Source organism: Antechinus flavipes, chromosome 5 (genome assembly GCF_016432865.1).
Source record: "Antechinus flavipes isolate AdamAnt ecotype Samford, QLD, Australia chromosome 5, AdamAnt_v2, whole genome shotgun sequence".
Lineage (NCBI taxonomy): Eukaryota > Metazoa > Chordata > Mammalia > Dasyuromorphia > Dasyuridae > Antechinus > Antechinus flavipes.
In genome coordinates, this window is record NC_067402.1 from 103,231,676 (window position 1) to 103,255,186 (window position 23,511).

The 23,511-nt window shown below is 36.7% G+C and overlaps 1 protein-coding gene across 5 annotated transcripts in view; it reads left to right on the plus strand.

Moving 5' to 3' along the window:
- Positions 1 to 3,713: 3,713 nt before the first annotated feature.
- HIPK2 (homeodomain interacting protein kinase 2) overlaps positions 3,714 to 23,511 on the plus strand; it is a 279,859-nt gene continuing 260,061 nt past the window's right edge. For 2 of the 5 annotated variants that reach the window (XM_051963527.1, XM_051963528.1), the window contains exon 1: positions 3,715 to 3,890. In XM_051963527.1, the coding sequence (XP_051819487.1) occupies positions 3,872 to 3,890 (19 nt within the window). In that variant the 5' untranslated portion in view covers positions 3,715 to 3,871. Of the gene's footprint in view, positions 3,891 to 23,511 lie in introns of all 5 variants that reach the window. The other 3 variants (XM_051963523.1, XM_051963524.1, XM_051963526.1) reach the window with 2 other exon arrangements.

Here is a 23,511-nt window from a genome sequence, read left to right on the forward strand (position 1 = left end):
AGAAGATAGCCTTCTGACTCCAAGGATTCTATTCACCAAACAACATGCATTCCTTAAAAAGAACTTTGTAACAAATTGTAATAGCTAACATATATTATTACTTGAAGGTTTGTAGAATGCTTTACATTTATTGTCTCATTTGATATATCCACAACAATCTTGTGAAATAGGTGCCATTATCATTTTCATTTTATATATAAGGAAACAAGTGTCAAGAGTTAAGTCAAGAAGCACCTTCTATGTGCCAGATGATGAGGTAGATGTCCTGGCCCTGGAGTCAAGAAGACCTGAATTCCAATTTAGGGCAAATACTAGCTGGATGACCCTAGACAAGTTACTTAACCCTGTCTATTTCCTCATCTGTAAAATGAGCTGGAGTAGAAAATGGCAAATTACTCTAGTATCTTTACCAAGAAAACCCTAAATGGGGTCACAAAGACTTGGATACTATTGAAAAACAACAAAATCTGCTAGTCATTGTGTTAGGTGCTGGAAATACCAAGAAAAACAAAAAAATCTTCTTTTAAAGACCTCACAGTTTAATGCAGAAGACAAGATGCAAACAACTATGTACCAACAAGATATATAGAGAATAAATTTGGAGATAATTAACAGAGGGAAGGCACCAGCATTAGTGGAATCAGAAAAGGCTGCTTGAAGAAGGTAGGATTTTAATTGGGAATTGAAAACAGCCAGGGAAATCAGGAGTTGTAGTTGAAGGGGAGAATTGATTCCCTATGGGGAATAGCCAGAGAAAAAGCCGAGTTGAAACATGGACTGTCTGGTGCCATATCTCAAAATATGTGGAGGTGAATAAGAGATGGTTATCTAGGTTATGAAAGGCTTTGAATGCCTAGGTGATTGGCCTAGGATCACCCAGCTATTAAGTGTCTGAGATAACATTTTAACTCAGGTCTTCCTGATTCCAAATCCAGCAGTCTTTCTATTGAATCACCTCACTAGCTATGTTAAAGGACCCCTAGTGATGGGGAACACAATCACTTCTTCTGGGACCATTTCACTTTTGGACAGCTCTGTTAAAAATTTTCCAGGTTATAATTACAGAATCTGTTAAGTGGAAAGAGCTTCAGAGGTTATATAGTCCAAAGCTACTTAAACTGTGGGTCAAGACCCCAAATGGGTTTGCATAACTGGGGGTTGCAAAATTATGGTTTATTATTAGTAAATGTTTGATTTTATATACCTACATACCCAGGGTCACATAAAAATTTCTGGAGCAAAAAAGGATCATAAATGGAAAAAGTCTAAAAAAGCTCTGAATTCTAGTCCAACCTGTCTCTGAACAAGTATCCTCCTTTAAATTACCCCAAGAGATGATTATCAAGCCTCTTTTTGGAAGAACTCCAGTGTGAGGAAATCCACTTGAAAAGAGGTAGGAAATGGACAAAATAAACACTAGGTGGAAGTCAAAAGTATGATTCATTGAATCACATTGCTTGACATTGAGCAAATCAATCTATTCTGATGTAAATGGGGTTGGACTAGAAGATTCAAATATCCTTTCTAGATTTAAATACCGTGGTCCTAGAGAGCACAAGTGACCTAGAACCAGTTCAATCCTTTTACTCAATTATCAAAATGAGGAGAGGTGCCCATGGTCACAGTTTAACAAGGAGCAGATCCAGGACCAGAACCCAGTGGTCTTTCCGGATTAAATACAAAAGGTTAAACAAATACACAAAATGTCCTCCCATTTTTTAAATGGGAAAGATCACAATCTTGCTTGGACGATGGAGATTGAGCTAGTTACTGAGGGACAACATTAGAGCCAAGTGTTGAAGGATTGAGGTAGGAATTATTCCAGGATTGAGGAGAAGGGAAGAACATTTTAAGCAAAGGTAATTAAGCAAAAGGCTGGAACAAAAAATACTAGGTAGAAGGTGAAAGTACTCTTGAGACTTGAGTGTAATTTGGCTGGAGGTTAGGGTGGGTAAAGAAAAGATAAGGGAGAAAAAGGTTAGGCTGAAATCTGAGAGTCCGGAGAATAAGTTTAGGTGAAACTTCAGAATGTAAAGGTGTTTTTGTTTTTTAAATGATCACAAGATTTAGTTAGACTTTGAAGGGCTCTTAGAGACTCTTCATTTTACGCTTAGAAGAAAACGAGATTATTTCTTAGTTGTAATCCACAGACAGTATTTTTTTTTAAATTCCCAAATATCTATTTTAAAACTCCGGTTGGAACTTTCCTATTAGTTCCATTTATTCAGCTAACTTTTATTAAGTATCTACTGAATACAAGACTAGGTTTCTCAATCTTGTCCCTCTCTCCCTTTTCTTTTTTCCTACTCCTCACTTCTTTCCTATTGCTTTTATTCATTCAACTAAGCATTGTCAATTACGTATCAAACGTACAATATTTCAATCTCATGCCTTTCTCCGCTTCCTGTCCCTACTCCCCTCCACCTCCGCTTTTTTACACCCTCGGATCTTTCCTATTCCTTTCATTCATTCAACTAACCTTTATTAAGTGCTTACTATATGCCGAGCAACAGAGGATTTCAGTCTCATCCCTCTTCCTCCTTTCCCCCACACCCTTTTTTTCTCCCCTCGGTCCTTTCCCATTCCTTTCAAGCATCAAAGACCCCACCCCACTCCCACTCCCACCCCCAACCACCTCTTTTAACGCCAGCCAGACCTTTCCTGTTCGTTTCATTCATTCGGCAAATCCTTATTAAGTTATTTACTACGTACAGGACAACGTATTCCAATCTCGTTCCTCTTTCCCCTCTTCCTCCCCATTTTTTTTTTGCTCACTCCCTCGGCCCTTTTCTATTTATTGCATTCATTCACCAAGCTTTTATTAAGTGCTTACTACATACAATACAGCGTATTTCACTCTCGTTCCCCTCTCCTTTTCCCCTTCTCACCCCATCACCCACCTCCCTTCCAAGAACCAAAGGTACACTTGTCAGGAGATTTATAGGGCGATTTCCTTCTGACTCAAATCTTTACAAAAAAAAAAAAAAAAAAAATCTCTAGGATTGTACAGACGCTTCCTTTGGTACTTTTCCTGGGCCTTCCCTTCCCTCCCCGTGTGCTCCCCCTGCCCCTCCCCCGGGTGCTCCCCCTGCCCCTCCCCCGTCCTCCGCCCCCTGCCCCTCCCCCTGCCCCTCCCCCTCTCCTTTCCGTTTCCCACTGTTCTCCTCCTTCCCTTCCCTCATCCGTGACATCGGTGCTCGATTACATGCAAACTCCCCTTTCGCTTTTTTTTTCCTCCCCTCGGCCGCTCTCTCTTGGTCCGGGTCTCCTTCGCTCTGCTCTCCTCTTCTCTCCTCTCTCTCCTCCAATGCAACTTTTGCCGAACCCCCCAACACACACAGACATGTTGAGCTGAGAGCACGGGGGATTGGTCGCGCACCCTCCCCCTTTCCCTCCCCCTTCCCTCTTCCCTCCCCCCCCAACGCGGACCCACCTCGGGGGGGCCCCCGCGGCCGCCAGCCTCCCGTGGGCCTGCCCGTCGCCGCCGCCCGCCCGGCCGCCCCAGGCCTTTATTTATTGATTATTTATTCTGCTTTTCAAAGAGGGAGAGGAGAGGACGAGACTCCCCCACCCCCAGTCCAGCCCGACCCCCCTCCAGCTCCCGCCTCCCCCCGGCCCGTGCCGCTTTGCATGGCCAGGATCAAGGGGGCGGCCGGCCTGCCCCCCGCCCCTCCCCCCCTCCCCGGAGAAGCAAGGCGGTGATGCGGGAGCGGGCGGCCCGGCGGCGGCGGCGGCGGCGGCGGCGGCGCGGAGAGCCCGAGCGGACGAGACCCAGGCTCAAGATGGCAGATTCCGACTGAGTTTGGGGGGGCCGACGTCTCGCTTCGCTTTCTCCTTTCCGTTGCCATGAATAACGGACATCCTGGCCCCGATGGCCCCCATGTACGAAGGTAAGCTGGCGCCCGCTCCGACCTCTCTCCCACCCCCTCACCATCTTTCCCTAACCATCCTTCCCTCCCCCTCCACTGGCCACCGGTCCTCAGACTCCCTTCTTTCCTTCCTCGGCTCCCCCATCCCCGTCCTGGGATCACGCCCCCTCCCCCACCATGTTCTGTCCGAGCCCCCCTTCAGTCCACTCCCCCTATCTGTCCGAGAGTACCCTTGATCTGCTCACGTTCCCCATCTGTCCGAGCGCCCCCCTAATCTGCTCTTGCGTCCCCATCTGTCCGAGCGCCCCCAGATCTGCCTACGCGCCCCCATCTGTCCAAGAGCCCCCTAATCTCACGAACCCCCATCTGTCCTAGCGCCCTCTTATCTTCCCACGCGCCCCCATCTACCCGCGCGCCCCCCTTATATCTCATTCAACTGCTCTACACCCCCGCTCCCCCAACACGCCCCTTCACCTCCTTCGGTCCCTTTAATAGCTCTTCAACCCCTAACCCCAACGCACCGCCCCCCATCTCATCTCCCTCCCCCATCCCTTACCTAGATATGGACCAAAACCTGAAATTCAGCCTGATTTTATTTCCAAGGTGGTGGTAGTGGGGGTGTTATGCTTCAAGGAAAAGGAGATACAGGGCTATGTTTTTATTTATTATTTCTAATAAATAAAGGTGATGTAGTTTGGCCCTCATCCCCCTAAATTTCCGTGAGAATCTTTTCACTTAATTCTTCTCTTAAACCCCCCCCCCCCATTCAGTTCCTAACTACGCTTCGTCACCTCCTTCTGTCCCATTCCCCCCCACCCCCCCATTTACCCCCTGCTCGCTGGAGTTTCACATTTTAGGCCGGGCTGAAGGGGGGGGGGAGATTTGCGTACAGAGCTGGGTGGTGAAAAGGGGAGATAGGTGGAAAAAGTCCTGTTTCAGTTCCAGGCAGAACAATGAAATAGACCAGAATCTCCCTGCATTAGCGTGTGTTAGAGAAAATGTAGTTAGCATTTTCGAGCGGGGTGGGTGGTGAAGACCTATGTCTTAATCAGGTCTAAGTAAAACTGCATTGTGCACCTTCTCCAGCGCTGGATCATTCACTGATTAACTGTTCTGAGGGGGAAGAGAGGAGGTGGGGGAAATGTAAATCGAAAAAAATATGTACCTTTTTCCCCATCCCTTTCTTTTCTCTCCCCCCCCCCCCAATTTTCAGTCCTGTCACCTTCCAGCCAGAAATCAGAGGAGAATCAACTTAGTTTTTCCCCACTTTGGAGTTGTATGTGCCTGTTTTAAAATATGTATAAAATGAATTAAATAAAACTAAAACTATGCTAGGTTCTAAACCATATTATAGTCTTAATATATTTTTTCTTATGAAATTCTTGTAAAATTACAACATTACAGATTTGGCAAAAATCTATTCTGCTCTATTTCTCTTTCTTAAGATGTAGTGGCAAATGTGGGGGTTAAATGGATATTCGTGAGCCCGAGGAAAGACTTGAAAAGAAATTTTAATCCTTTATGTAAATCCAGGGGATAGTCATCGTGAGGGTAACGGGGAGAGCATTAATACTTTTATCTCTACTCTGAGAGGCTGATTAAAAAAAAAAAAAACTTATCTGAAAAGAAAATCTGTTATTAGTTCTAGGACTCTAAATGAACTAGATTTCTGGATGGAATAAAGTTGCCAGTCAGGCTCTGGATAACAAGGCTGTAAATAACCTATGGACTGTAAATATTTTTTTTCAGACTCTCTTAGAAACAAAGGGGCTGTTTAGAAGGCAACACACAGAGAGATGTTATTCCAGGGGCTTTCCTCTTTGATTCTGAAGAACACAAGGTCCATTTAGTCCTTTGAAAAATAAAACAAAATTTCTGATCATGCTGTAAAACAGAATTGAATATCCCACAAGGATGTGTGGACAATCTATGAAGATGCCACGTAGATTATTTATTGTTAATCTGTATTTATGGAAAAAGGGCCACAGTCAATGCTAGAACTGTCTGGAGTGTTAAAATGAAACAATTTTCTCTTTATTAAGTACCTCCTTGAGACTCCCTCTGCTGGACAGTCAGGGTGAGCATTACAGAAGGGACTTGTCATTGAATTAAAATCCTAGAAAACAGACTGTGTATGTATGTTAGGATATGTTTAGTCATCTTCTCAAAAAAAAATTAATTTTTGTGACAAAGGTAACAGAAAGTGGAGAAACTTTAAAATTTTAAGTACAGTTTTTTAAGTACAGTGGAAAGTGGCATTCTCATTTTTGCTAATGTACATATGAACCAACCTATATCTCTCTGCTATTCTCATGATATAGTTATATTTATGTTCATAGGACACTTGCCCCTGGATAAGAATCCCTTCTTTATTAACTTTTCATGAGCCTCAAAGTGAGTCTGACTTTTTAATTTGGAGGGAAAGATAGCTAGGTAGGAGAGAATTCCTTTGCTCTCTCATGTGCCTATTTTCCCTTATCCTGACTTAATGTCATCTTTTGTTTCAACCTAGTTTCCTACAAATCATATCTATGCTCTACCTTCATTATTAAAATAATTCAGTTCTCCAATTGTAACGATTTAATTTTCATTCAAACCTCTTTTTCCTCCCTTTAACCTTCTACTAGTTTATCCTACTTGAGGATCCTTCTGCTAGAAAGTGCAGGGCTTGGTCTTTGTGAAAGAGGCTGTCAATTGTGCTAGATTATGCGATGATTCTTTAATGGGGACAGATGTCCACTATAGTCAGGGATTATGTATCAATACTGCTTATATTTACTTAAGGCCTACTGCTTCCAGGTCTCCAAAGATGGATTGTAGCCTCCTCCTTTTTCCCCTGGATATATTGATTGGAGTCAATAACTTGATTATTATTCCTTCATAAAAAATATTACTTATGTCGGGGTCTTAAATAGAAGTGTTTTTAAATTTTTTGTGTCTGTGTACTATATACATAATGAAAAGTGATTTCTAATGCACTTGTATTACATTAGGGATTGAGAGTTTGAATGAAGTATTCTGAGAAACAGTGAATTGGCATACATAGGCTTTTTAAGTAAAAATTTAACAGTGACTAACTTCTACTGGTTGGTCTTCATGTTTAAAATACAGGGAAGCTTGGTTTGGAAACAATGGGAAGGAAGGCTAGTTTGAATTAGTGAAAAGTCTGAGATGATGAATGTTTAGAAAGAAATGAAATTATATTACTTTCTGTTATTTTCAATAGTAGGAGCTAATAATGGCTAAGAAAGTGTTCCAAGTAGAAGTCTTATTGGATTTACTTTAAAGATAGCTAAGATGCCTAGAAATAGCACTGTTTTGTGAATTAATGATGATAAAATGGTTAAAATATTTGAAAGCAGATTATATTCTTAAACTTCTTTCATCCTTTCTCCTTATTCATTCTCACCCACCTACCCCCATTTTGTTTACATATTTAATTTATTTAGTATTTAGTCAACCTTTTGAAAACTATATGTAGTTCAAATTGGGTAAACATCAGTAGAGCCCAGGTCTAAATTATCATGAGTTCTGAATCAATGGGGTTCAAATTCCAAATTAATTAGGATTTAGTGGACTTTAAATATGACTTGCTTGCAAGCACAGACTTTATGTTAAGGGAACTCTCTGAACAAAACTTCATAAAAAGGAGATGCTGAAATCTATTTGAAATTGCAGAAGTTTCAAGAATTAGTTTTAGATCCATTTAGCATTAAAGGAAACAAAAGATATTTTTTCTATGTTTCAATTTTTTTTTGTATTTGTATCAATTGTATCAGTTATATTTTCTTGTATTACTAATATGCATGTATAAAAATGTTTTCCATTTAGCACTTTCCCTTTCATTTCATTCTCCTTAGGCAGTGAAACTGTAAAAAAAAATTCTGATTAGAAACCTGATCTAATTTTATTTTTGTTCTAAAACTTTTGTATTCTACAAAATAAACATTTCTAAGCATTTTGAAATCAATAATATTTAAGTTATGTATTATCTCTGAAATATGCAAAACTCTACCCACATAAAAGGCAAATACTTTTTTTGTATTACCTTTCCAGATTCTCTTATTTGCATTGAGCTTATGCTGATCAGTATTATTCAGAGACTCATTCCCCTATAGCAGCTGGCTTCAATAAGGTTTGGTGTTTTTTTAGTTTTTTTGTTTTTTTAATGCAACCTTCAGAGTAGATTAGAACACATCAGGGTAGGAGTGGCATAATAAATAGCCAGGCTTCAAGTCAGAAGGGGCTAAGTCCTATCCTGCTTCTGAACAATTCGGTGTGATTCTGGATGAGTCACTTAACCCTTCAGTGTCCCAAATAATTTTCTTTCTTACATTTCTTTCTTTCTTTTTAATTAAAGGAGTTGAAGTTAAGGGACTTGCCGGGGTCACACAGCTAGTAAGTGTCTGAGGCTGGATTCAAATTAAGGACTTCCTGATTCCAGGGCCAGTGCTTTATCCATTGCACCAGCTAGTTGCTTTTGGATGTTCCCTGTCTCAATAAATCACACATCTGGTTATAATAAAAGAAAGAAAATCAATGAGCAGAAATTGGAAGGCTGCTACTCTTAGGATCATCTAATCCTAGGACCTTGGAATTGGGGAGGATCCCAGAGGTCATCCATTTTCCAGTTCCTCACAGCATGAAACTTGGCCTTCACATCTCCTTTAAATGATTTCTAATGATTTTTAGGAACTTCTTTAGGCAGAGAGTTCATTTTTTAAGGAAATTTTTCTTTTAATTAAATACTACCCATAGCTGAAATTGCTCCTCTTGGGAAAATGCCTCTAATCTGACTTAAGTGCAGGGCCTTTCACTTAAGCACGGCAGTAGGACCTACAAATGGTGATCATTTGCCATCCTTCCTAGAACCAGTCCTTAGAGGACATCTGAGGTTAGGTTTAGGCACATTTTCTCCCCCAATCATAATCTAGAGCAGTGGTTCTCAAAACATTTATTCTCAATATCTTTATACCATTAAAAATGACTGAGGATCTGTCCAAAGAGTTTTTGTTTAGATGGGTCATATTATAGATGTTTATCATATTAGAAATAAAAACTAACTTTGAATGTTTAGATCCTCTGAAAGGGTTTCAGAGACCTGCCATGATTCTCAGGACGATACTTTGAGAACCACTGGTCTAGAGAATCAGGTTTATTATATCTTAAACCTGAACTTTTCTACAGCACTAAGATTTAGTACTGTTATCTTGTTGCTTCTGAAGTCCTTTGATGTATTGCTGGGCTTTTTTTTTTTTTTTAATCTTTGCTCCAATAACAAAAATAATACATTATTTCATTTGATAGAATAACTTTACAATATAGGTGCTGTTGTTATTTCCATTTTACAGATTAGTAAACTGAGGCTTAGAAAGATTGTGACTGACCTAGGGTCCAATAGCTATGAAATGCTTAAAAGAGGATTTGAATTTATCTGTTTGATTTCAAGCCCTGAACTCTATATATTATCCATACTGTTGCTTTCTGTTACTTTAGAAAGCTTGTTTTGTGTGAAAATGAGTAGGAATGATGGGGAAGAAGATTATATACATATAATATTAGCTTTTCTAGACTAATATATAGATTTTAAAATTTATTTTTCTTAGGTTGGTGTTGGTATAGTTTTACAATGAAATTTCAATATGTGTAGCTTATCGATTACTAGAGCAGGATGAACATTAAAGCTAGCAGTGTGTTTCTGAATTCTTAAATAGATCTGAAGCTAAAATTCTTTCATTTATTCACAAATCAACAGTTTATTAAATGCCTCCTTTGTTCAAAGCACTGCTAGGTTCTGGAGAAGTTTGAGAAATGCTTTAGAGATGATACCTTCCCTCATTGAGTTTGTCATCTAGCAGATCTCTCATCTGTGACATCAAATTTGTTCTGATAGGTGATTCCATACTGAAAACAAGAATCTTAACACCTGTAGCATAAAGGATAAGGGATCAAGAGAATCTGGCCTCAAATACATAATTGGCAGGCAGAGTGACCGTGGAACTCTTTTGGAGTCCAGGAAACTCTCTAAAACTTTAAGTGGTAGAACAAGTGCCAGTTGGAATTGATAGATGTAATTTCCTTTACTGATGAAATCACGAGTCTAGACCAAAAAAAATTTTTTTTTAAATTAAACCTAGGACTATTTTTATACAGAAACCTCTAGAATTATAGAATCTTTGATTTGGAAATAGTACTATTATATAATTAGTTAAGTTTTAAAAAACATTTTTCTCACCATAGGTAATACAAGTATCATTTGTCTCCATGTTACAGATTGAGGAGACTGAAGCTCAGATTAGTTAAGTAATTTATCTACTAATACAAAGTGTCAGAGCTAGCATTTAAATCCAGGTCTCCAAATCCAGTGCTATCAAAATTAATCTATTAATTCAACCAAAAAAAGTCTTGTGTCTAGTATATGTAAAACACTTTGCTGGAGATAAGTTTAAGCTCCCAGGACAGTAAGGCAGGTAAGACACCCATGCCAGTGTATAATATTTCATGTTATAGTTAAGTGTGTTGAAGAATGCTGAACAAAGTTCTTTTTGAGGTTTGAAGGTCAGATTGATACCAATTGAGGAATGCATAATGGATGAATTGAGTTTTAAAGGATGAGTAGGAAAGGAAGGAAGGAAGTCATTCCCTCTGGGTTGCATAACTAGTACAAGTTTACCTTCATTAGATGGCTGGTATTTTGTTGTCTATCCTAAACCTTTGATGTTTATGTCAAGAACAGCCAGTTTTTGCAAAACATGTCCTTTTGTAATTCTGATAGAAAGATGACTTTGGGCTGGCTAAAGCTTGAATTTAACAATAGTATATATGTGAATATGCTTCACATCATTTAAAATCAAAACATTTGTGATATTTATATATTGCCAATGAGAATCTTTATCTTGTTTTCAGAACATAAACATCATGGACTTAAATATAAACATCTCTTGGTAGAATGATCAATATGTTCAACTATGTAAATATTTTAAAATAAGTTACATTGTCTTTAGGCCATGCTGTCTGACTGAGAATAAGCTTCAGGTGAATTTCTGCTATTTGTAGTGATATAATTTAACATTATCCAATAATATCAATTGGATATCTATTTACTGAATGCAGACCACTATTAGAATTTACAAAGGAAATTCAAAAGTCAATCCCTATCCCTAAATAGCATAGAAAATTACAACTGGAAAAGGACTTATGCCTGTCCTTTGCTATTAAGCAGGTACAATTCAATTAGCCCCTTTCCTTCCTCCCTTTCTCCCTTCCTTCCTTCTTTCCTTCCTCCCTTCTTCCCTCCTTTCCTCCCTCCTTCTCTCCCTTCCTCCCTCCCTCTCTTCTTCCTTCCCTTCCTTCCCTTCCTCCCTTCCTCTCTTCCTTCCTTTCTTTCTTCCTCCCTTCCTCCCTCTGCTTCCTTCCTTCCTCCCTTCCTTCCTCCCTCCCTCCCTCTCTCCCTCCCTTTCTTCTTTTCCCCTGAGGCAATTGAGGTTAAGTGACTTGCCCAGGGTCACACAGCTAAGAAGTGTTAAGTGCCTGAAATCAAATTTAACTCAAGTCCTCCTGACTTCAGGACTGGTGCTCTACCCACTGCACCACTTAGCTGCCCCTAGCAGACAGTTTTTATGAATATTTAGATGGGCTATGACAAATCAGTTAGTGTTATTTTTTTTTTTTTGAAGATCTCCAGGAATGGAGATTCTTTAGACAGCCTTATCATCCATTTCAATATTTTATTACATAAGACAAGAAATTCTTAGACCTATCTGAAATATCACTTGCTAGATTTCAAACACATTTCCTCTTATTTAATCCCTTCTTTTAAAACCCCTAATAGGCCTTTTAGCTTTGACTTCAGACTAAGCAACCCCATTTTTCCTCAACTTTTCTGACAGAATCTATTTTCTAGCCTTTTAATCATTATTCACTATTTTCTGAATACTCTCTCCAGTTTCTTCATCTCCAATTTGAAATGGTGGTAGCCCAAACTGCAACAATTCCCTAGTAGTCTTTTCAGGACAGTTTATGTGGGAAGAATTACTTCCCAATGCTTGCACTTCAATTAAGGGAGAGCACTTGCTGACTGCTAATTCAGTTTGTGATGATTATAACTCTGAGCCTTTTCCCTCCTGCATCTAATTCCTTCATATTGTAGTTGGTCTCATTGACTTATTTTCTTTAAGTGAGCTACTTTATACTTAACCTTGTTGTTCATTTTGAATTTTAATTTTCCCTTTTCAAATATTAGGGATGTTGTTATCAGTACTAATAGTAAGCCTGATTGGAGTTAAGTGACATTCCCAAGATCACACAGCTAGTAAATGTCAAATGTCCGAGGCTGGATTTGAGTCAGGTCTCCCTGACTCCAGAGTTGGTGCTCTATCCATTGCACAACCTAGAAATGTTATTAATATAGTACAATCAATAAATCTGATCAGTGTTACCCTGATAGCATCATCTCAATTATCAGTACAACTATTATATAGAATAGGCCCCCAAAATGTCTCCTTGCGTGATTTTTCTGAGGTTGTTTATAATAGCAATAATAACAATAATTTATATGATTTTTTTCACTTTAATATTTTCAGAGCACTTTCTTTACAAGGTAGATTGTGTAAGTATTATTCACCTTTTACAGATGAGAAAACTGAATTCAAGATACTTGCCTAGAGTTACCCAACTAGGAAGTATCAGAACCAGGACTGGACTCCAGGTTTTCTGAATCTGAGATCAGTACCCCTTCCCCCACACCGTGAAACTTTTCATGATTCTGAATTATTATAATGGGGCAGATGAGACAGAAAGGTATATATAATAATAATAACAATGTTCACTTATCTGGAGTTTATATTCCCTATATCCCTAATCTTCTGGAAGATGCTTAATAAAGAAATTTTTTTTTTAAATTGTGAGTTTTTATGCTCAAAAAGTTATCAAACTGTGCATACTCTTTGATCCAGCAGTGTTACTACTGGGCTTATATCCCAAAGATATCTTAAAGAAGGGAAAGGGACCTGTATGTGCAAGAATGTTTGTGGCAGCCCTCTTTGTAGTGGCCAGAAACTGGAAACTGAGTGGATGCCCATCAATTGAAAAATGGCTGAATAAATTGTGGTATATGAATATTATGGAATTTTATTTTTCTGTAAGAAATGACCAGCAGGATGATTTCAGAAAGGCCTGGAGAGATTTAAATGAACTGATGTTGAGTGAAATGAGCAAGACCAAAAGATCATTATGTACTTCAACAACAATACTATATGATGATCAATTCTGATGGATGTGGCCCTCTTCAATAATGAGATGAACCAAATTGGTTACAATAGAGCAATAATGAATTGAATTGAACCAGCTACGCCCACCGAAAGAACTCTGGGAGATGATTATGAACCACTACATAGAATTCCCAATCCCTCTATTTTTGTCTGCCTGCATTTTTTATTTCCTTCACAGGCTAATTGTATAATATTTCAAAATCCAATTCTTTTTGTACAGCAAAGTAACTGTTTGGACATGTATACATATATTGTATTTAATTTATACTTTAACATATTTAACATGTATTGGTCAACCTACCATCTTGGGGAAGGGGTGGGGGAAAAAGGGGAAAAGTTGGAACAAAAGGTTTGGCAGTTGTCAATGCTGAAAAATTACCCATGCATATATCTTGTAAATAAAAAGCTATAATAAAAAAAAATTGTGAGTTTTAAATGGGATGAAAATAATTGAGGAACTGAAGATTATACATAGTATGGGTTGGTTTGTTTATCAGAAGGAGAGGAAATCTTATTAACTGGTGATAGCTATAAAATCCAAGCCTCATTGTTTTAAAACCTGAGAACCATAGGTAAGCAGCAATGAAAAAAGGTATGAAAGCTTAAACATAGAAGGAAAAAGAAAAGTGAAAAGAAAGCACAAGAGTGACAAACTGTAGAAACAGTGATGGATATTACAGTAAATAACAACTGACATTTTTGTAGTGCTTTAAGGTTTACAAAATGCTTGCATGCATTTGCTTATTTCATTTTCACAATGATCCTGTGAAATAGTACCTAAGAATTTTATTTACATTTTACAAATGAGGAAACTTAAATCCAAGAGAGCTGAAATCATTTGCCCATAGATATATCTAGTAAGGAAAAGACCTGGGACTCAGAATATCTTATTAGACTCCAAATCTAGCAATCTCTCTTTTTCCCATGCCACAATGTTTTCAAAATAGAACTTCCTTGCTATTGTTATTTAACTATTACTCAATTCCCTCATTATTACTATTTTTTTTTATAATTTATTTTTTAAATAGCTTTTTATTTACAAATTATATGTATGGGTAACTTTACAGCATTGACAATTTCCAAACCTTTTGTTCCAACTTTTCCCCTCCTTCCTGCCACCCCCTCCTCTAGATGGCAGGATGACCAGTAGATGTTAAATATATTAAAGTATAAATTAGATACACAATAAGTATACATGACCAAACCGTTATTTTGCTGTACAAAAAGAATCGGACTCTGAAATACTGTACAATTAGCCTGTGAAGGAAATCCAAAATGCAGGCAGGCAAAAATATAATGGTTGGGAATTCAATGTAATGGTTCTTAGTCATCTCCCAGAGTTCTTTCGCTGGCGTAGCTGGTTCAGTTCATTACTGCTCCATTGGAACCGATTTGATTCATCTCATTGCTGAAGATGGCCAGGTCCATCAGAATTGATCATCATATAGTATTGTTGTTGAAGTATATACATCATTATTACTATTTCTGATCTAAGGGGTAGGAAGGGACCTTGGAATGCATCTAGTTTATTTCTCTAGATTAGAAATAATTATGATAGTATTGAATGACAACAATGGTGGTGAGGAAAATCAATAGGGAAAACCTTTGGCCTCAAGACTATAACATCTCTCCAGCCTCAGAGGGCATCATTTTTGATATTTTGGTAAATTACACTGTGCTACCAACTGGTATATAGTCCATATTTGCTATAGAACAATGGCAAACTATGATGTGATGTAGTAGCTTACAATAATTTGTATAGTGTGTTTAAAGAAGGAATGTAATTAAGCTAAATGTACTACGGAACTCATAGATTTCAAAAGGTTCAAGTCAGAAGCAAGTTTTGTTAATTTTGAAAGAGCTGTATATGACTTGAAAAGATGAGCATAGGAAAATGTGATGGCTTAATAAAGAGTTCATTTATATTCTTTAAAAATCAAGCCTCAGAAAGGAGAGTTGGTAAATTTTTTGCAGATTTGAAATCAAGTAAAATTGATGAATAGTTCTGTGTATATGGGAAAATTAGTTATAAACAGATGATTGAGTAAAAGATTACAGAATTTCCATATTTCTGCCCAATACTAACTAAAAAGGCAAAAGATGTTTATAGTAAATGCCCATGGAGTCTTACAGATCTTTTGATTGCTGGCTTTTGTATTTCCAAATAAGATCTTTCAAATTTAGAACTGGGAAAAACTACAGAATAGGAAAATGAGACCAGAGTCAGCAAGTTAGTTGCTGAAGATAGGGCAATAAAAACTTAGGCAGAATTGGTGGAAGAAAAAAAAAAAGCCAGTAAAGAATGAGAGTACAGAGAGGTTTGTGACTTTTAAAGATAATATTTCAGAAGGTAATCTATCCTTTGAATAGTTTTACAATGCAGATGAAATAGATCTACTGATGATAGTTGTTAAATTCTATCCTAGCAAGTGCTACTGAATCAAGTGTTGCCATATTTAAATAGGATAAAGACAGCTTGCCAATGCAAATGCTTCAGGTTCCCATACAACAAAAGTCTTTGGGACCTGAACATTTAATCATTCTAGAGTGCTAAAAGTACTACACATTTACCTGTTATTTAAAATGTGAACTAATATATAGATGGAAAATCTTTTTTTTCCCTAAAATAGCTTTTTCTTTCTTTAGAGAAGAATCTATTTTCAGCCATAGAAATGTTGAAGAACAGTAAAGCTATTTTGTTTTTAGAGAGTTGTAGAACTTATCCTGAGGAAGTTACTACCTGGTAACATTTTTACAATCTTTCCGATTTCCTTTGTTACCTTGTTGATTTGATTTATAGCTGATTATCAGAATATCAATGATTATTAGGGAAGAGATTTCATGAAGAAACCGATGTGTCATAAAGATGCCTTCTTAGGCATATAGGACTCCCCTGGTGAGTCCTATATGCCCCAAAAAATGTTTACACAACTCTGGGTAAGTGAATATATAAAATAAGTATAAAAATCAAACATTTACCGATAATCATAATTTTGTGAACTCCATATTCAGTTACAAGTTAAGACCCTATGTAGGATCTTAAAATACAGTTTAAAAAGCTGGGTCATAAGGTATCATATGCAATTTTTTTTTGCGTTATAAATGCAATTTGTAAATGTATTTGTGGCTTGAATTATATTCAAACACTGAGGAAGAGGACTTGGAAAAATTGTGGCCTATGGTTTGCAGATGTATCATCCTTTAATTTGTAGGCTTTTGAGAAAACTCTTCCTAAAATACCAGAACATAATTATTGAAATATACCATCCACAAACTTAATGAAAATGCCAAGAAGAATGAATTGGAGCTGATAAAGGAATGCATCGTGTTAATGATATAGAAGTAGTATTCTTAACTATTAATGTTTTGAATGTTGCTGAGAAGTTAAAAGAAACTATAAATAGAAATGAAGAATAAATAGAAAATCATTTCAAATAAAAAAGGTGAGAAAACTATTTGAAAAAAATCTGTTTCAGACTTTGATTTATAGAAAAAGTCCTCTTTTGCTGCTTGGAGGTCATATAGAAGCACATTCTCTTCATCTTTTTGAGAGGGTGCAAAACCCCCAGAAGCAAATTGTAATCAAGAACTTTTTTGGAGAAAGTTCTGGACATGGGATGGTTCTTAGGAACTCATTCTTTGCCTCTTATACTATCTACATCTAGGTATAGTCACATTAAACATGTTATGTCCATTCTTTACTGAGACAAGATAATATTTAATACATATTAGAAAAATTGTCATTAACTAAAACAGCTATTTAAAAACCACCACCAAAGCCTAAAGGATTAAACTTCAAGTCTCAGAAAAATTCATGTATATGGATGCTAAAAAAATGGGTTGTTAATGCGTATAGAAGTATAATGATAGGAGTAGGCAGCTTAATTCTCTTGCTCTGGCTTGAAGGTAAGGGAAAGCCATATATTTAAAATAGTAAGCAGATTTACTTGAAAGTATAAACTAGAATGGAATTAGGAAATAAGAATAATTAAGTCGTTTGAATCTCTTGGTAGAATGATCAAGAATTTTCATTTAAATCAAGAGGAATTTGTGTTTTTAGTTTTTTTTTTTTTTTAAAGGACACTGGCAGGATCAAAATGATATTTGAAGGTGATTGTGCTGCAATATTCATCTGGTATAATGGGGTCAGAGATTTGAGAACCTAACAAAGCTTTAAGTAATATTAAGGAGTTTAGAACCTAAACATTGCCTCCATTGGGGTAATCTAGTTGTGTAGAAAATGCTATCATAGCAATTGATTTATAAAGACTTTAAAAAATTGTATTTAAAATGAATTAGAAAATTTTACATAAAGACAGTATGTGTGTGTGTGTGTTTGTATGCACTATATTCTCCTAAATACAATGCATGATTTTTAAAGCAGTAACTACCAGATGGAGCTACAGGATAATGATTAACATAGGGCTTTCTTAAATAGCTCATTTTCCCCCTTTAACTATATGGAAAATGTATAGAAAAGAAAGACAATAAAATTGAAACTATTCTCTAGAGTTCTGCATCCAAACAAGACACCACCTAATTTAATCTCTTGAATATTTTAAGGAAAGAGCCCACAAACATTCTCATTTCCAGTGTTTCAAAGTCTGTGAGAAAACTTATGGTTCATATTGTCAAAGTGCAATGGAGATCAGTTGTTAAGCACAGGAGAAGTATTTAGTTATTAAGTGAATGTTTTAAGAGGCTAATTTTTTTTATTTATAATTTTACTATTCATGTGAATGAGATGAACCACCATGATTCCTAAACTTAGCATGTTCTCTCTAAATATTTATGATATCGTATCTGCGCAGTGCTTTTCTAAAGAATCTTTGGAATAATCATATCAGGGATGACTGACCTTTTCTTTAAAAATTCTGAAGTAATAGATAAAAACCGCAAGTTTTCAAATCAGTAAAGCAAAAATAAACAAAACAGTGGAGAAACTGGTACAATGATGACTTGATCTCACTTCCTGTTGTAATATAACTAGCATCCTGTGGTTGTTTCACTGATCTCCTTTCCCTATCCTCTGACCTTGTTTATATGACCTACTATATAACATATGGATGAAAGTGACTTATTTCCTATAGTTTGCTACAGTAGCTCAGTAAGCAGTAAGAATACTTTTTTCCATAAATTGACATAGATGGATTATAGGGAATCAAATTAGCTGGTTAAGATTTTGTGGTATGACTCTCATAGACACAATTTCTCTCTCCCTCTCTCTCTACACACACACACACACACACACACACACACACACACACAATTTTTAGTACACATTACTTTATGAATCATATTGGGAGAGAAAAATGAGAGCAAAAGAAAAACCAGAGAAGAGATAAAAAAGCAGAAAAAAAGAAGTGAACATACTATGTGTTAATTTACATCGTCTCCTTAATTCTTTCTCTGGATGCAGATGGTATTTTCTGCCCAGAGTCTATTGGAATTGCTTTGGATCACTGAACTATTGAGAACAACAAAGTCTTCCACAGTTGATCATCACACATTTTTGCTGTTATTGTGTACAATGTATTCCTGGTTCTGCTTGTTTTGCTCAGCATCAGTTCATGTAAATCTTTCCAGGCCTTTCTATAATCAGTTTGTTTATCATGTAGGACATTTTCCCTCCTTTCTGATTTCCTTGGAATACAGACCCAGTAATGGCACTAATAAGAATTTTTTAAAAATCTCATTGGATCTTCACAAATCCTGGCAAATAGGTGCTATTATCCACACTTTACAATTGAGGAAAGTGAGGCAGAGATTAAATGATTTGTGCTAATAAGCTAGTCAGGTACTGGCAAGTACTTGAAACTGAATTTGTATTGAGATCTTCCTTACTCCAGGCCCAGCACTGTATCCTCTGTATCACTGGGTAGCTGCCTTCTTCCTGCCAATGCATTCAGTATGATTTTATTCACTTAAAACATGTAGCTTCTTACTGATCTCTGACCTCTCCATTCCTTTGTGCTTGTGTGCTGGCCTTCTACATACTGCCTATATGTATGCGAGTGTGGATATGATGAAATTGATATTATCAATATCATTATATACACATTTGTTGGTTAAAAATACAAAATATTTTTATTTCTTTACAGAATGCTAATGCCTTTTAACAAGTTTAGATTAAAACTAAGCCAGACTTAATTTTTTGTTGTCAAAAATCCTACCTAAATCTAATTTACATTTTGTAGTGGAAAAACTTTAAAAAATCAACACAAATTATATACATTTATAATATGTGTATGAATATCTGAATAAAGATATCACGAAATAGGAATGGCAACTTGTAATTTAAGGCTTTTTAACCTGAGATATGTAAACTACATGGATATAATTCTTTTTCCTTATAAATTTTGCATATTTTATTCAATTAAAAATATCATTCTGAGAAGAGGACCATAAGCTTCACTACCAAAGGGAAACATTAAAAAAAGTGACACCCCCAAAAAGATCAAGTTCCTATTCATTTTAGCATTTGGGACAAAACTGATAAAAATCTTTTCAATAAATGGGTCCAAACAAATCATGAATTTTATTTTGGGGGTTAATATTAGTGAGTTTCCAGAGATTTATAGGTTGTTTAGAAATATTAAGGACCATGTCAGCTAATTAGAGAAGCAGAAGGAAATAGGGGAAAGGGGTTAGATCTGGGGTCAGAAGACTTGATTTCAAGTCCTGATTCTGCCCCTTACTATCTATATGACTTTGGGAAAATCATTTAACCTCTTTAAAATTCAGTTTCCTCATCTCTAAAATGAACTAGATGATACTTAAGATCTTTTATTAGTTTTAAATCTATGATACTATGTGTAAAAGAGCACTGAATTTCAATAATAAACTTTGTTAAACTACCGATCATCTCCCAATAATGTCAGAAAGTATCTGGTTTAAAAAAATCTGTTTTTGAATTGTGAAGTGTTTTAAGATTTGATCAAAAAAGATAATTTTCTTTGTTGAAAAATTGATTAAATTTAATTTTTATTTTAGTGATTTAAATATAATTCATCTCTTATGTATATTCAGTTTTAACTATTTGTTGAGTATTTATTGTATAAAAGACATTGTGCTTTGGCATTTGAGATACAGACATGGTGGGTGAACAGTGGAGTATCTGGCCCTAGAGAACTCTAAACCCTAATAAAGGAATGGAACATATCTTCATATAATTAAATTTTAGCTAGAAAGTAAAAATACTGTCTTATAAGTATACGAGAGATTAAATAGAGAAACATGAGACTTTAGACAGGGATGATTCAAGTCTGATTGGGGCAGTTTCATGGAGTTGGAGATGTAGAAGGAGCCTGTTTTAGATCTAGGGGATAATGTGTGCATACATATTAAAACACAAGAGGGCAGAATGTGAGAAGTCCTTTAATCTGTTGTCAAAGGTCAGCCCCTTCTCTATAAGTTACAGTGCAGAAGTTAGGGGACTTATCCAGAGTCATGGAACCTGTCTAAGCTCAGATTTTAAAAGTTTTTCTTTGTCTCACCACCTCTTCTGATTTGGCATGAAGGGAATTTACATGTGATAAGTAGCTGGAAAATTTGGAGCCAGATTACAGAAAAGGCTTCTATTTTATCTTATGAGGAGGAGGGAATAAATGAAGTTTTTTGAAAAGGAAAATGACATTGTCAGACATGCATTAGGAAGATTTCTTTGGCAAGAGTGTAAGAGAAGCATTGTAGAAAGGATAGACTGGAAGCAGAGAGACTGTTAAAATAATGTAGGCAGGATGTAATGGGCCAAAGTGGTGACTGGAAAGGAAGGGATGCTTGCAAGTGGTATTATGGAAGAAGAAGGGATAATCTAAGGAGTGATTGGATATGGGAAGTGAAGAAGAGGAAAGATTCAAAGATGGGAATATAGGAGATGGAGTAAATCAGTTTCATCCACAGAAAGGGAAGGAGTCGTTGGGGGTAGAATATCAGTTTAGTTTTGAACACGCCAGGGTTGTCATGCTAAGTATCATGTATGGGTAGAGTTGTTATGGAGCTAAAAGGAGATAACAGTGATATAGTTAATAAATTCAGAAATCACCTATAATGATGGGTCATGGTGAATGATGCCAAGGAAAGAAAGTAGGTTGGTAAAAAGGAAGAAGATGGATTGTAGAGGGAGGTCCAGTTCACTGAAGACAAACAAGATTGAGAGAGTACAATTAGAGAGAGAGGAAAAGGTAGTAATGTCCAGCATTGTGGAAACTCTGAGAGAAAGAGAGTCTTAAATAGGAGATCAACCATCTCAGGCACTGCAGCAAGAATATGAATGAGTATTGAGAAGAAGTCATTGAATAGGAGGGGGAAGATTCATTGATGTCCTAGGAGTAAATGATTTTAGTAGGATGGTGAAAAACAAAACAAACTAGATTTCAGATTTTTGATGAGCAAGTGAATAGTAAGGGACTGGAAGCAGTGAGTATAGACTACTTTCTTTTCTTTCTTTCTTTTTTTTTTATAAACTACTTTCTTCAGGAATTTCACAATGGGGAAGAAAAAAAGAATGATATACTGAGGATCAGGGAAGTTTTTTTTTTTTTAAATGAGTGTCTTAAGGCACTTTGAAATGAGTGTTGTATATTTTTAGGCAAATGTTGAGAAGCCAATAGAAAGAGACTTTGAAGATAAAAGAGAGAAAGGAAAGGTGGTCCTAGGTGGGGAAAAAGAAATGGCATAGAACACGGATGGAACATTTGAGGAATGAGGAAAGCAAGATAGCCTAACTGAAGCAATAAGCCATTCTGAGGAAGAAAACAAGAAGCAGTCAGAATCATTAACTAAGCCACTTTAAAAAATCACTATCTGACCATACTCAAGAACTCTCACAATAATGATGTCTCCCAGACTGTTGACCCTGCAGCTGTCATTTGCAGAAGGATAGTTCCATTTCTCTGGGAGAGGGACCAGGCGTTTTCACTATCAACACAAGCTGTTGACCAGATGCCACCAAAGAGCAGGTAAACTGAACAGTCTCAGGACTACATACACTTCTGGCCCTACTTCTTGTCCAGCTTCTGAAACCATCATGCAGGAAAGTAACTTATGGAAAAGGGGACAGCCATCCCTAGAAACCATACTCCAGTGAGGCAAACTAGCCTATTTGAAGTGCAAGGCATCCTTTTTTTAAATTTATTTTTATTTTTATTTTTTTTATAATAACTTTTTATTGACAGAATCCATGCCAGGGTAATTTTTTTTTTTTTTACAATATTATCCCTTGCACTCTCGCTTCTGTTCTGATTTTTCCCCTCCCTCCCTCCACCCCCTTCCCTAGATGGCAAGCAGTCCTATATATGTTAAATATGTTGCAGTATATCCTAGATACAGTATATGTTTGCAGAACCGAACAGTTCTCTTGTTGCACAGGGAGAATTGGGTTCAGAAGGTAAAAATAACCCGGGAAGAAAAACAAAAATGCAAGCAGTTTATATTCATTTCCCAGTGTTCCTTCTCTGGGTATAGCTGCTTCTGTCCATCATTGATCAATTGGAACTGAGTTAGATCTTCTCTTTGTCGAAGAAATACATGTCCATCAGAATAGCTGCTTCAAGCATGTGAAGACTTCTGGTGGAATAGGCAGATGAGAACAATTTGTCCCAACAGCCACAAAGACAGTTAATATAGATGATGTGGAGCACTTAGAACTTGGTCAGACATTGATGATTTTAAGATCATCCACTGCATCCCAGGCCACTACCAGTTTTCCCAACTTTGTCTTGCCACTGGACTTTGATAACTTTGGAAGAGAGAGTGAGGCTGAGGACTTTATGCAACTCTTCTTGACTTAAATCCAATTCACAAGCAAGTCTACATCCCCTTATGATGTCATTAACCTCTTCAGAAATGAAGGATCACAAACAGCTGAATCCTCCTATATGTTGTTTCCTTTATTAGAGTCATTTCTGGGATGATTTGGGAGCAAAGATTATCTCTGCATTATATTTGAATGTCCAGTTGTTAGTAATTTGCATGTAGTAGGTACTTAATAAATGCCTTTCACTTATCCATTCATTAAATCATCTATAAAATTGAGGGGGCTGAACCAGATGCATTCAATTATCCAAACATTTATTAAGTTTGTACAAGTTATTTGTTAAGTTCTATAGACAAAATGAGAAATAGTTTCTGCCCTTAAAAAAAATAAATCTACCAGATTTTTTTTAAGGGGTATTCAATTTAAAGTTGATTTTGGTTTTGGTTTTGATTCATCTGTATTGTTTGTCTTCAAGAAAAAGAAAGTTTAGAAAAGAATGACAGAACTTTCTGTTATGAAAGATTTATGACTACTATATGTTAGGTACTGCACAAGGTGCTAGGGATACAAAAAATCATCCCAACTCCTGCTCTCAAGGACCTTTACAAGAGATAGT